This window comes from Notolabrus celidotus, chromosome 20 (assembly GCF_009762535.1).
Source record: "Notolabrus celidotus isolate fNotCel1 chromosome 20, fNotCel1.pri, whole genome shotgun sequence".
Classification (NCBI taxonomy): Eukaryota; Metazoa; Chordata; class Actinopteri; order Labriformes; family Labridae; genus Notolabrus; species Notolabrus celidotus.
Window position 1 is genome coordinate 11,354,412 of NC_048291.1, and position 12,492 is coordinate 11,366,903.

The window sequence follows — 12,492 nt, forward strand, 5'->3', positions numbered from 1 at the left end:
TTTAAATTCATTATGCATGTGACATGAATCATATCTCAGGAAATAAACCATGCATTCTTTCCTCTCCAGTGGTTCCCATTTTAACCCTCCTTTCACCCTGGCTATCTATCTATGTGGAGGGATGGAGATGAATATGGTGGCTCCATACATTGCATGCCAGTTACTTGGAGGGGTGCTTGGAGCTGCGATGGCAAAGGTGAAGAGGTCATATTTTGTAGTTTCAGAAAATCTCTTTTAAGAATCTGCCTGTGTACACATACATAAGATTATCTCCAGTTGACTCCATTGATGCCCACAGGCGATGACCTCGAGGGAGAACTTCATCAAAGCCCACGGTGCTGCGTTTGCAGTGCTGCAGCCAGACGCTGAAATTGGAGGTGCTCTTTTTGGCGAGGTCGCTATGACTTGCCTGATCACAACAGTGTTGCTGCTTGGAGCTTTTAATGTTAGAACAAGAAATCCTATGGTGCCATTCATGGTGGGCTGCACTGTGATATTTACCATCTTGGCTGGGTGAGTTAAAATGAACAAGTAGGGAAATTCCAAGTCTTACAGGAGGTTATTTCTCTAAAAAGTGAAGCTATTATGAAAAGTACAAAAGACATTTTGTCATGAAATGTTTGTGCGTTTGACTTAATATTTTGTAGAGATGGACTTATGGTATATTTACGGGTTTGTCAAAGTGACAGATTTGAAAGTAACACATCTTGTTTGCATTAAAAATCAACACGACACATATAGTTACAAACATTGGATGTATCAGAAATATTCTAATTCACATCATTATCCTAATTTCATGCACCAATAACTCATTTGATTACCTCATCATATATGTCTTTCTCATTATTAGCGGAGATGTCTCTGGCACCTGTATGAACCCAGCCAGAGCCTTTGGTCCAGCTGTCGTGAGCAACTACTGGACTTACCACTGGGTCTACTGGGTAGGTCCCATTGCAGGGGGCCTAATAGCAGTTGCACTGGTTCGGTAGGTGCAACACAAACTTTTACTGCTTAATTTGAGTTGCCCAAGTTTAAAACTTATTTAATTCATCATATTGATTTTGAAGGTTAATTTCTGGCTGAACAAATCACAAATTGTTGTTTTTTTCTTTTCTTTTTTTTGCAGACTCCTCCTTGGAGACAGAAAGATGCGAATAATCCTTAAATGAGTTCCTGTGTTTTTATATGGATCATAAGATTACCATTTACAGGTACAATACACTGTAGTCCCTTTATTTTGTTTCACTGGGATGTATTTCTTTTTATTATTATTATTACATCATTGTGGCAATGCTTTTTTTTTTACATTTCAAAGGCACGTGTGTTGTATGTTGAGGCTCTCGAGTGTACAGAATGTAAAATTATGCTTAGTTTAAAGGTTACTTTAATATGATACCGGACCTTTAACACATGGAGTTAAAGTTAAACAGAGTTGTAGATGATTAGTAGAATAAGTGAGCTTATTTCTCCCTGAAAATGAGAGAATAAATTGAAAATGACAGCAACTTGTTGCTGGAAACCTGATGATGTTTTGTGTTGTTGGCTGTATTTGAACAAAGTGTGTCTGGTTGCCGTTATTATTATGATTTTTCAGATTATTTGGGGCTTTTCATGCCTTTTTGGAGAGGACAGAACAATGGATAGACTTGTGGGAGTTGAATCCCAGGTGGCTCCTTCGAGGACTGTGGCTGTTGCATATGGCACATGCAATTTAACTGCTGAGCTAATCCAGAGCTTTTCATGCATACATTTTCAAAAACGTATCTAAAGACCATGAGTTTATTTCTTATTTCAAGGAAACCAAACTTTTTTTTTATCTCAAAGTAATTACAAAATCAACCCATTATCACAAGAAAACAAAAGTTTGATTCCTAATATAACTCATACTGTTGAAGAAGAGTGTTATGGCAGTATACACTAATCACTGACTGTATATTTATATGGACAGCACACCTCAATCTCTTCTCATTGTGAGACGTGACGCCGAAGTACTGCCTTGATGGGTGCTGACATTTTTTATTGTGTCCATTCTTTTTTACAGTCTGTGGCATTGGTGAAGTTTTGATAGCTGTAGCTACTCAGCAGCTGAGAAAATTGGATATGGAGTTATTATTGATCAAAAATGCCTCAGCTTCTGTGCATCATAATGTGAGATCAGAGATTTCTCCCCTCTAGTTCAGAGTAATAGATTCTGGTTTTGTCAGTACATGGCATTGGCCTCATGTTGGATTTGATACTATAAGGAGTTCAGGCAAACCTATTTTCCAGCCAGGTGCAGCAGGTGCATGAGTGGCTATGAGTTAAAAAAGGAAAAGCTCAATCTCATTACCTTTTCAAGTGAGAGGAACATTTATAGATGAGTTTGAGCCCAAACTCAATTACTTCAGATTTTCTAACACAAATGCTGCACACTGGTAAAAAGAGACCAAATGGCAACCTTTTCAAAGCCTGGAGACATCTCTGCCTCAGCTTTGTGTTGGCGCTACCCTGTGCCTGCTCTCTAAAGCCAGAGCACTGAATGCCTGCTCGGTACTGGAGGGTATCATGCTGTTTCCATATTGTACCCCCGGGCCTCCCCACAGCAGTGGCCCACATGGGAAAGCAGGCCATGCAGTGGGATAAACCAATTACCCCCCTATCTGGATGGACTCCTGCCGGTGCACCATGCAGCGGCTCCAGGGCCGAGCCCTCCTGGGTTCGTTCCCCATGAGAGCCTGCTGGAATTCCCAGAGATGAGGATTGTGTGCTCTCAAAAGCCTGCAGAGAGGTTATATTTTGCTTGGAAATTTGACATGGTAGTCCCCTGGGACAATACTGAGGGAGGAGACTTCAAACTGGGCTTCTGTTGGAATATGAAAACTTTGTGGAAAGCTGATATTTTAGTGACATTTATCAAAATTAATCCGCTTGCTACCTCTAAACATGTCTTACAAAGAAATCTAAGAGTACAAAAAATGACTCTTGATATTAGAAGTGGATCTTAGTCTTCTAGTGCAGGAAGTATTATTTATTTACTTATCTTCAAAAAGGCACAAAAAGCTCTAAAACCAATATAAAACCAACCGGTACAAATGAAAGATGAAGGTTTTCTATTGATATATCTTACCTGTATATGGTTCTTTTCACTTTCTGGTTATTTAACTGAAAACTAAAAGTTAACACCTGCACACAAAGGGGAGCAATAGCATTTAATGTAAAGATAAGGATATAGAGTAGAGAAACACAAAGCAACAAATTGTGGACTGAGTGAGAGTTAAAGCAGGGATCGCCCCTCCTCTAGGCCTGGGTTTCATGAGACCTGATGGTTTCTAGATGACAGCAGCCGTGACAATGGTCATTATGTCTGCCAGAGGCCTTGTCTCTGCTGGGCCATTGTATTGGCTCCATTCAGCTCACAGTCATTTACACTTTCATTGGCAGCTATTTAGTCCTCATAAAAAGTTCAACACACCAATTTGTGAGCGCTGCCCAGCCAAGGAGAAGTGTGGAATAGGCTAAGAAAGCAGTTTCTTTAAAAGTCAATTAATTGTTCTCCTCCTATGGGAGGGGCCGAGTGGGAGGATCCCCAGGCTTAGGGGCCTCACATCTGTCCATTTGTCTTGCTGGGCTGTGATGCAGGGGCCACACCATGCTAAAGAAAAGTCCAATTCAGCCTGCTCAGAGATATCCCCAGTTTGGGAGATTTGGTATTTCATTTTAAAGTAGGGCTGTCCTATTATCATAAGAATCTGATTTCAGGGAGAAAGATGGGAGGCAGAAGGAAAAGGGACAAAAAAAGCTTGTAGGACACTTGAGATTTTAATCCCATTCTCAGCAGAAAAACAGAGATTATGCAGCATATGATTGGAAATGGGGGTCTTAGTTCATTTATGCCTTTATCACCCTGCCTTTTAAAAGAAGCACTGAGAGGACCTCATGAAATTTAGATTTTTATGCACTGTTTCATGAGCTCTGCTCACTTCATCACACAGCTACATAAACCGACCAGTCTCCATTAAAAAAGAAATATACCTGCAAACAGTGTTTGTATTTTCTATGTGTATTGTTGCTTAAACAAACACAACTTGAATATACTAACTTCATACTGTAAGCCAATTATATTCCTGTTAAATGTAATTTTCATGTAGATTATCATAGCCTAATGTCAAGATGAAAGGCTTGATGAAACTGGAGGTATGTTTAATTTGATGCTACATTTCTTGCAAACACAAAAGAGACAAAATATGAAGATATTGTGTCTTACTCATGCAACACAGAGACTGGCAGACGTTCTGTAGCATGGCTAAACTAAACTTCTACACAAGTGACAGTTAGAAAAAGGTTTTGTCCAATGACTTAAAGGCACTCTTTGGAGTTCCTCTCTTATTTTTAAGTGGTCTCCCTCTTATACGGATGCCTCTTCATGACCTACATAGTGCAATGAGAAGATCAGTGAAAAGACTGGTTGTTTCTTTACTCTTTTTTTAAAAACAATTTTAGTGGTTGTGTTCAGGCTGGATTTTCCGCTAAAAAAGTTGAGTCGATAATCAGCACTCACTCTGAAGTATCTACTTTTAGAACGAAAAGCAAGTGAACTAGAAGTAAGTTAACAAGCAGGAGGTTTTTTTTCTTGAGATAATTTTTTTTTTACCTAATGTTTTGTAATAATGGCTGATACTGGAGCGAGATTAGCAAAAAGACGTATGTTTTCTGTTGAAGTATTGCTTTGAATGGAGAAACTCTGAAACTTTGGGACAAAAGAGTTAAACCGTGTGCATAGCTGTTATTCAGACATTAATTGGGACACAAAGAAAACATGACACTTAAGGTAACGTTAAACCGGTATAATTTGTTTAGTCTCTTTAAGCTCATAATGGTAATAAGTCAGAGTTTACAAAGTAAGGGGAAAGGTCATAATTCCATGTAGCTACAAATAAATACATGACCTCATCACTCTGCATCATGCCAAAAGTTGTCTGAGAAGATCTGTATTCCATTTATTTGCTCCCACAACAACATGTACGCTTTGGCAAGAGTCACATCTTTACAACAGAGGGGGATGATGCTCATGAGAAATGCAGTCTTCATCCCGAAAAAACACTACTGATTTCATCAAAATACAATCAACACAACATGAAAACTCCACACAGTGCCTTTAAAGCTGTAAAATGATACTTAAATGTTATCATGTCATTTGGAGGTCATGTACACAAGATGTATATCTAGGCAAAGAGGATTTGAAACTTTGACAAAGACTCAGGATGAAGACTTCACAATTGTTTATTTACAAGATTATTCATCTGACAAACTGTTGATTGCACCCTCCTCCTCGGTTCAAAGGGCAGTTCTCACACTGAGGCAGCAAAGTGAGCGACGGTTAATGTGGGGAGAAGCACAAAGGCAGAGCGAAAACCCAACCCCTCTCCAGTCTCCCAGGACAGGAGGCAGCGAGGGAGGGAGACAAAGGCCGGTCCTCAATGAGCCTGAGTGCAGGAGGCCCCGCTGTTTGCCCTGCTCTGCTCCCCTAAAAGTGTCTTTCACCAGCGATTCAAAAGCTGCGTCCCTGCTGGTGATGCTGGATGCCACCTTGCTGGCACATGACAGCACTAGAGGGATCCCACGGTGCCAGTACAGGGGTGAGGATGCCTGTGGATAAGGACTTAGCAGTGCTAAAACAACCACACTTCCTCAGTTCAAAGGGAAGTCGCAGGAATTTTGATGTGCCGCCCAGGCGGTCTGGTACAGGGACAGGAAGTCTTTGTATCGCGGGGCACACCCTAACCAAGCTTCCCCAAAGTGTTCTGACCCTGTGAAGAGGAAGTCCCCATCCCCAGGCTTCACGTGGCACTGCAGGTGTGTGTGGATGTGCCCACGCCATGACCCGACGGACAGGGAGGACCCAGAATTAGACAGTTCTTGCTCAAACACTCCACTGCGTTGCCGGTACACCCGGGCAGCTGACACCTCCACCAGCGATGTCTGACGTTCAGAGTCATTGGAGACATTCCTGATTGAGCCTCGAACCACTGACAGGGCAAAGACCAGAACTTTGTCATCACAGGAAGATGTTTGTCTTTGTTTTATCTCAATCAATCAGTCTTTATTTATATAGCACCAAATCACAACCAACGTTATTCCATGACACTTTTACAAACAGAGCAGGTCTAGACTGTACTCTATGTTAAATTGTTAACAAAGACCTAACATAAAGACAGGATAAGATCCAGCCTCATCTTACAGACAGGACTCAGTCTGATCCACCATGAGCAGAGCACTTTGCAGTATTTAGCAAGTTACATTGGCAAGGACAAACTTCTTTTAACAGGCAGGAACCTCAAGCAGAACCAGACTCATGTTAAATTCATCTGCCTTGACCAAATCATCTCTCATCCCATCCTTTGCTCTGCTTCTTACTAAAGCACAAACCTTTTCTATTCTGCTCATGTGGTTGACTTTCATCAACAGATCATCACCACAGTTTAAAAAAATGTACCTCAGTAGTTATTCCTTGCTATGAATGTAAATATTCAGATCCTAAACTTAGTGTTTTACTCAAGAAATATCACACAAGTATCATCATCAGCAAACTATGAAAAGAACAAGGGAATGAAGCCGTTCTGATTTTTTGGAGTCAGTATGGCCTGAATCTTTCTTGTAGTTTTCCTGTGGGATGTTTGCATAAGAATCTCAAAGATCTGTTTTGTCCTTTTTGGCAGCAACTTTAAGACCTTATTTGACCTATAAACCAAGGAATCAAAATGGCATTGCTTCTGTGGAGTACGTGTTAAATATATAACAAAATTTTCTCAATTAAACATCTTATTACTGTAATTTAGTTTTTCATTTTCATACTTTAAATTGAATTGCTTTATAGTTTCAAATGTCTTTGTAAAGATTTGGTGAGGATTTGTCAAAGCGTGTACTGTGAAAGTATGTAACAGGACTTGTGCATGGAGAGCAAGATCTTGCAAAATGTACCCACCAAAGTCACTGTTGCAGATGGCCATGAGGAGTTCTGAATTATTGCAGGGTCGGCACGAAGCTGTGGGTGGAGAAAAGAAATACAGAAAATGAAGATAGTGTTATAACATGCACAATAGTGACATTAAAATGCATCTGTCTTGAATCAGATCACTTTGTCTTCTTTAATTTCCCAGTCATCCCCAAATTCTTAGTCAATCAACTCTCCCAGACAGCATCACCAAACACTCTGTAACTGACACTTTTGCACTGATCTGCACGCCACCCCTCCCAACCATATCACTGACCTAAAACCTGGCTCCATTCACATCGAAGAGTAAAGAAACCAGGGGTAAGATGAAGGAATGCTACCCCTTTAAGTCCCCTACCAGCCACATCAAACAACCTCTCGCTAGTCTCGACCTCTGTGTTTGACTCCTATTGTATCTACCTAAGTGAGCGACCTCGTGCCAACACTGGAGACTGCAGGAGTCAAATTCTTTTGCCAGACTGGCAATGCCGAAAAGATGAACCAGCAGATGTCTATTACGGACACAGAATGACATCAGCCTACTGGGAGAGGCCCGCACACATGGATAAATGCTAATAAACAGACACCCACAATGAGAAGGCATGTGTGGAATCTCTTAAGTATTTGCAGACTTGATTCAGACCCTTCGGCCTGTTGCCCTCCAGCCACCCTGGGGTCTGCTCTGTCCCGCTTTGTCCTCCGATGGAAACCAGACGGCCAGACAAAACACAAGACTGACCAGCAGCTGCATGCTTCACTCAGCATGATTACAGCCAGTAATTAACCAACCAAGGATTTTTTCCACAAATCAGGACTGGTCACTCCCTTGAAATCAGTGTTCAGTATTCAAAATTGGGATGTCAGTTTTAATAAGGCACCCTTTTTGAGGGGTTTTAAAGCTACTGTGGGGAACTGTTTTAGATTGTGTCAACCTCTGTGACCTCTGAAGACAAAGTTGTTCCTCTTGTCCCTTGGTTGATTTTTTTTTTGTACGTGCACAAGTAGTATGTTTGGACTAAAAAACACACACTGGTGCCTTTTCACGGTCAAATGTAGGATTATCTCTAACTGGATTTTTACTGTCAGAAATGGGGGGTATTTTGGAAGGGTGAAGTTAATTTTTTTGTCTGACACCAGCCTGGTGGCAGCAGTAATGGACAAGCAGGGTGCTAATGGTCTTGTCTGCTTTTGCAGGTGGTACAAAGGCATCAACATTAATTTCAGTCTGTTTGATAGCCAGCTAAATATTCTTCACAGGACTGTAGAGATGCCTGTGTGGTGTTTTCCTGTAGAATTCCTGTTCTTAAATATTGGCAAATACCAAATAACTCTTCAATATAATTCAAAATAAAAATGTTTTGGTGTAGACAAACTGATCACTGACTTTTTGTGAACTTTTGTTGAGATCACATCCTCGGATAGAAACATCATTTATTATCATCAAATGATAAGGTATGAAAAGTGCTGATTTTGATAAATCATGTATTGGATTGTTGCAGACCCTGCATACTGGCATTAGTAACAGAATTTGTCTATTCTTTTTATACAGTTAGGGGGCAGTTATAGATGATGTTAATCATTGCTAATGATTGGCTGTTAAATAAAGTAGCTTTGTCACAATGCAGACCTTCTCTTACAGATAAAAGGTCTTTAAGCTCAATCTTTTCCCGATCTGGCAACCCAGAATTTAGCCTCATCTGTGACTTTTAAGCCATCTGTTATTTTGCCAATTAGTAACCACCAATGCATTTTTTAAGACTTTAACATATTCATGAAGAATGACTCCATAGAGTAACACTGAATCTGTTAAGGACATGCCACTGTGAGAACGGGTCTACTCACTCTGAAGCCCGCTCAGGCCCAGCTTGCCTGCAGCGCTCCTATTTCCCAGCAGCTCGTATCTGAAGCCCATCGTACGTCTGCTCCAGGCTCCATCGAGCTGCGGACTAGACTGGAGGTAGATGGCGGGCCTGCGAGGACCGTCCGCCCGAAAGCAAAACACCTGCTGGTGCTCAGGCCGCCCAGAATCCGTCACCAGCAGCTCCAACTCCCCGGAGCGCTCGATAAAGACGCTTGCTCCGCGGAAGGAGGGAGAAGGTTTTATGCACACTGTCGTGCGGCGGGCGGAGTACAGGTTTGGCTCCAGGACCACCCGGAGAGCCTGGCCCGGGTAAACCCACCTCACCGAGCCCTCTGTGCAGCGCAGGCGCACCTGGAGCACTATCCTGGAGTCCACAGCACCTGCAAAACCGCTGGAAAAAACAGAGGCCTGTTATTGATCCAACTGTGTGAGAGACTTTTGCACATTTTAAATCATATTCCCCGTGGATTTCATTGATACTAGCTTTAGAGATATTTGGAAAATCATTTGCTAGTTTTGAAACTAATTTGCTTTCAGTAAAAACATCAGCTGTGAGTCGATGATAGCCCCAGAATCAAAACAAGTTTGAAGGTTTATTGGTTCAAATGTTAGCCTAGCTGTAAATGCTCAAAGATGCAATGAAAAATGTTTATTACATTATCTAATAAAAAACACCAATGGAATCATACAGGCTATTTATTCAAATATGTTTTTGCATCAACGGAGTTTTTAGAACACCTCAAATAATTGTTTTTGCAACAAGACAAATAATTAATTAAGTTGTGAACATTAGAAACGCCATTTGGAGGGTGCAGGATATTTTTAAATGGCCAATCAGCCCATCAATATGCAATTTAAACGTCCCTACACTTTAACATGTAAAATGCCCATGTTGGAGTTCCTCACCTCCCGGTCCAGTTGCACAGATCAGCTGCACAGCTCCTCAGCTGAAGACTCAGCATGAACATCCAAAAAATCATAGCATTCGGCAACATTTCACCCACAAAAATAAACACGCAGAGAGGAGAGGTCGGCGGTGCATGGCTGGAAAGTGTGTCTGCTTAACAGTGTGTGCACGCGAGCGCTCTGCTGCACAGCTTAATGCATCCCCCCCTCCCTCCTTTCTCTCTCTCTCTCTCTCTCTCTCTCTCTCTCGCTCTCTCTCTCGCTCTCTCTCTCTCTCCCCTTTCCCCCCACGTCTCTCTCTCTATAGGGCTGATCCAGTTGTTGGGGGGCTGCCCGCCTCTGCAGGTCTTTGCACTCTGAAAAGGCAGACCGTTAGAAAACTTCCAGCCATCTGTTAACATCTGCTGAGTCTTTCTGCACTTTTTTTCACTCCTCTGAGTCTTTCTCTGGTCTGTAGCTTTTACATAGTCTATTCTTTTTCTTCAAATTAAGATTTGATTTATTTTATTATCATCTTAATAAAATAGAATAGCTGAAATTCAAAATGTACCCCCCTAACATACACACTAATGTGACCTCTATTCCTCAATTGAAACTAACAGTTAGGCTACAATTGTCTTTTATGATCATTTAAGAAAAAAAAAAGCGGACTTAAAAAAGAAAAAATGCAAAATTTGAATGTGTGCTTCCCTGCTCTAGCTCCACCTAGTGGCACTCAAAGTCCCCACATCTGGAGGACAAAATCTGCTCAAAGGACCAAATGCAGCAGCAGGAGCCTGTAACTCAACAGTCTCTTATATTGTACACGAAACTGGAATGCGTGACCAGCTTTCATCAATGATTAATCCACTGTGGATATTTCACCTCTCTTTAACCTGCAGGGGTCTTTGTGTACAGAAATAAAAGAACCGACTTGGCACTGTTTCAAGATGTTTGCTGGTGGCGACATCTTGTGGAGATTGGAGACACTGTAAGGGCAGCTTCTCTTGGCTGATATTTAGGCCCTCAGGCAGAACAGGATCACAGGGCTAAGGTGGTTAGCCTTTGCGTAAATTACACTCATATGGTGAATTTGGCCTGATGTTTTCTCAGCTGCATAGGGGGAAATCGCTGCTTAGTTCAACAAATGTTGAAATTGCGAGATGAAGACAGAAATGCACCACCGAATGTTTAAAGTACATCATAGACATTGGAAATAATGCAAAAATATCAAACTACACAAAATAATGTCCAAGGTCATTGTACAATCTCATCTCACGATTTTACTGCAACATGCAAATCTAGAGAGTTTAGCACGCCTGTTTCCATTCAACCATTCGACTCCAATATCAGGGTTTAATCCTACAAACAACTTTCGCATTAAAGTGGTGTGAGGCGCCTGTTCAAAATGATGAGCCATGACCCAGACGCAGCTTCCTCTCAGGAGTACCGGACGGTCACATTGGGTCCTGTGTCCCAGACAGACAAAGCAAAGTCAAATGAATGGAGGCTTTGTGCGTGAAAGAAGTGGCCTCTTATCGGCGCAGTGCAGCCGGTATCCTTCTCTTGCTGTTAGAAGGCCTGAAATGGAGCGAGGTGTTCCAGATTGTGCTGTAAAAAAGCATGCACGGTCACCGATTGGAAAATAAAGGCCTCTGCGTCACCAAAAATGAGGAAAGATCACATTATAAAACCTGAGTTAACACAACTGAAAACGGGGTCACAGTTTGGGGGACAATTTAAAGTGTTCGCTCTGATCATGCAGAATTCAAATATCCTGTTCAAATAATTTACCTTGTTCCAAATGAACTCACTCCTGTAGTCTCGCTCTCATTTTTAAGGCCTAACTCGCCCTTTGAGCCCTTTCCGTCTGCCCTGTGACCTGTCTGAGAATTCTGCTATGATGCTGAAACAAAACCTTAGTTAGATTAAGTAATGAGGCATCAAAGCTTTAAAGTTGTGATACGAATTTTCACTTTCGCAAGATGTTTTTATGTTTTTGGCCACAAAAGACAAAACATTAACAATGAAAGCAAATTGGCTGGAGTGATAATTCAACTTGAAATCAGGCCATTCTTTGAATTAAAATCCGAGGGGTCAGGAAAAGGATGAAGATTTTGCTCCAAACTAAAAATTACAACCTGTTTTTTTTCTTTCTTAATCCCAAATTTGCAAGTTAGTCGTGTTCAAGTTTCCTAAATCCATCTCAGAAAAAATCATACAAACCAAAAACTTGATCAGGAGGAATTATCAGCGAATTTTATTCTGTAAATAATTGTTTAGCCTTAACCAAAAATATCATGTTCTACCTCTTATTTCAGACATTTCAGATTAGGGGTTATACCAGAATTGGTAATGCGGCGCATGGATAATTTTTCCAGGTCCTTAAATATGTTGGAGTTTCTTCCTTACATTGTTCACTTATGTCGGGAATTTGGACATTGTACAGCAGAATACAAATATTCTTTATAATTTGTTTTAAATATAAACGGTCTCTGCATCGTTTAGGTTTTAATTAAGACCTGTCATAGAATCACGTTGTGTGGATAAAAGGCGAAAGATATAACTGAGTTTTTTATTTATCACTATTATTTATAACTTAATATGGTGGTAAAGGGGAGCAACGTCAATTCCAGGGTCCTTTTAAAAAAAACGGATCATACTGGATTGTATTTCAAAGGCTATGATAAGCATGTTTATGATGAAGTGGTCAAAAAGCATCCTTCGTGGATCTGGATGATCTGACAGCAGTGAAAACGAGAAGAACAAAGCAGAC

At 41.1% G+C, this 12,492-nt stretch overlaps 2 protein-coding genes across 6 annotated transcripts in view; one reads left to right on the forward strand and one right to left on the reverse strand.

The window, feature by feature from the left end:
* The window catches only part of aqp8b (aquaporin 8b), an 8,102-nt gene extending 1,972 nt beyond the window's left edge, over nt 1-6,130 (forward strand). For 3 of the 5 annotated variants that reach the window (XM_034711006.1, XM_034711005.1, XM_034711002.1), the window contains 4 exons: nt 70-196; nt 299-513; nt 851-985; nt 1,127-1,524. In XM_034711006.1, the coding sequence (XP_034566897.1) occupies nt 70-196; nt 299-513; nt 851-985; nt 1,127-1,169 (520 nt within the window). In that variant the 3' untranslated portion in view covers nt 1,170-1,524. Of the gene's footprint in view, nt 1-69; nt 197-298; nt 514-850; nt 986-1,126; nt 1,525-5,319 lie in introns of those variants that run through there. The other 2 variants (XM_034711003.1, XM_034711004.1) reach the window with 2 other exon arrangements.
* On the reverse strand, nt 4,809-9,845 carry LOC117832039 (meteorin-like protein). Its single transcript, XM_034710996.1, has 4 exons — nt 9,738-9,845; nt 8,813-9,222; nt 6,962-7,021; nt 4,809-6,005 (listed from the first exon to the last, which is right to left on the reverse strand). The coding sequence occupies exons 1-4, from the start codon at nt 9,824-9,826 to the stop codon at nt 5,668-5,670; spliced, it is 897 nt and encodes a 298-aa protein (XP_034566887.1). The 5' UTR covers nt 9,827-9,845; the 3' UTR covers nt 4,809-5,667.
* Between the last annotated feature and the right edge of the window lie 2,647 nt (nt 9,846-12,492).

Excerpts from the sequence above, each read along its gene's own strand:
- LOC117832039 (XM_034710996.1), bottom strand. The coding sequence starts at position 9,826 with ATGTTGCCGAATGCTATGATTTTTTGGATGTTCATGCTGAGTCTTCAG. Across the intron at positions 7,022-8,812 it reads GGGCCTGAGCGGGCTTCAGA|CTTCGTGCCGACCCTGCAAT; the intron begins GTGAGTAGACCC and ends CTCCACCCACAG. Across the intron at positions 6,006-6,961 it reads CATCTGCAACAGTGACTTTG|TGGTTCGAGGCTCAATCAGG; the intron begins GTGGGTACATTT and ends TTGCCCTGTCAG.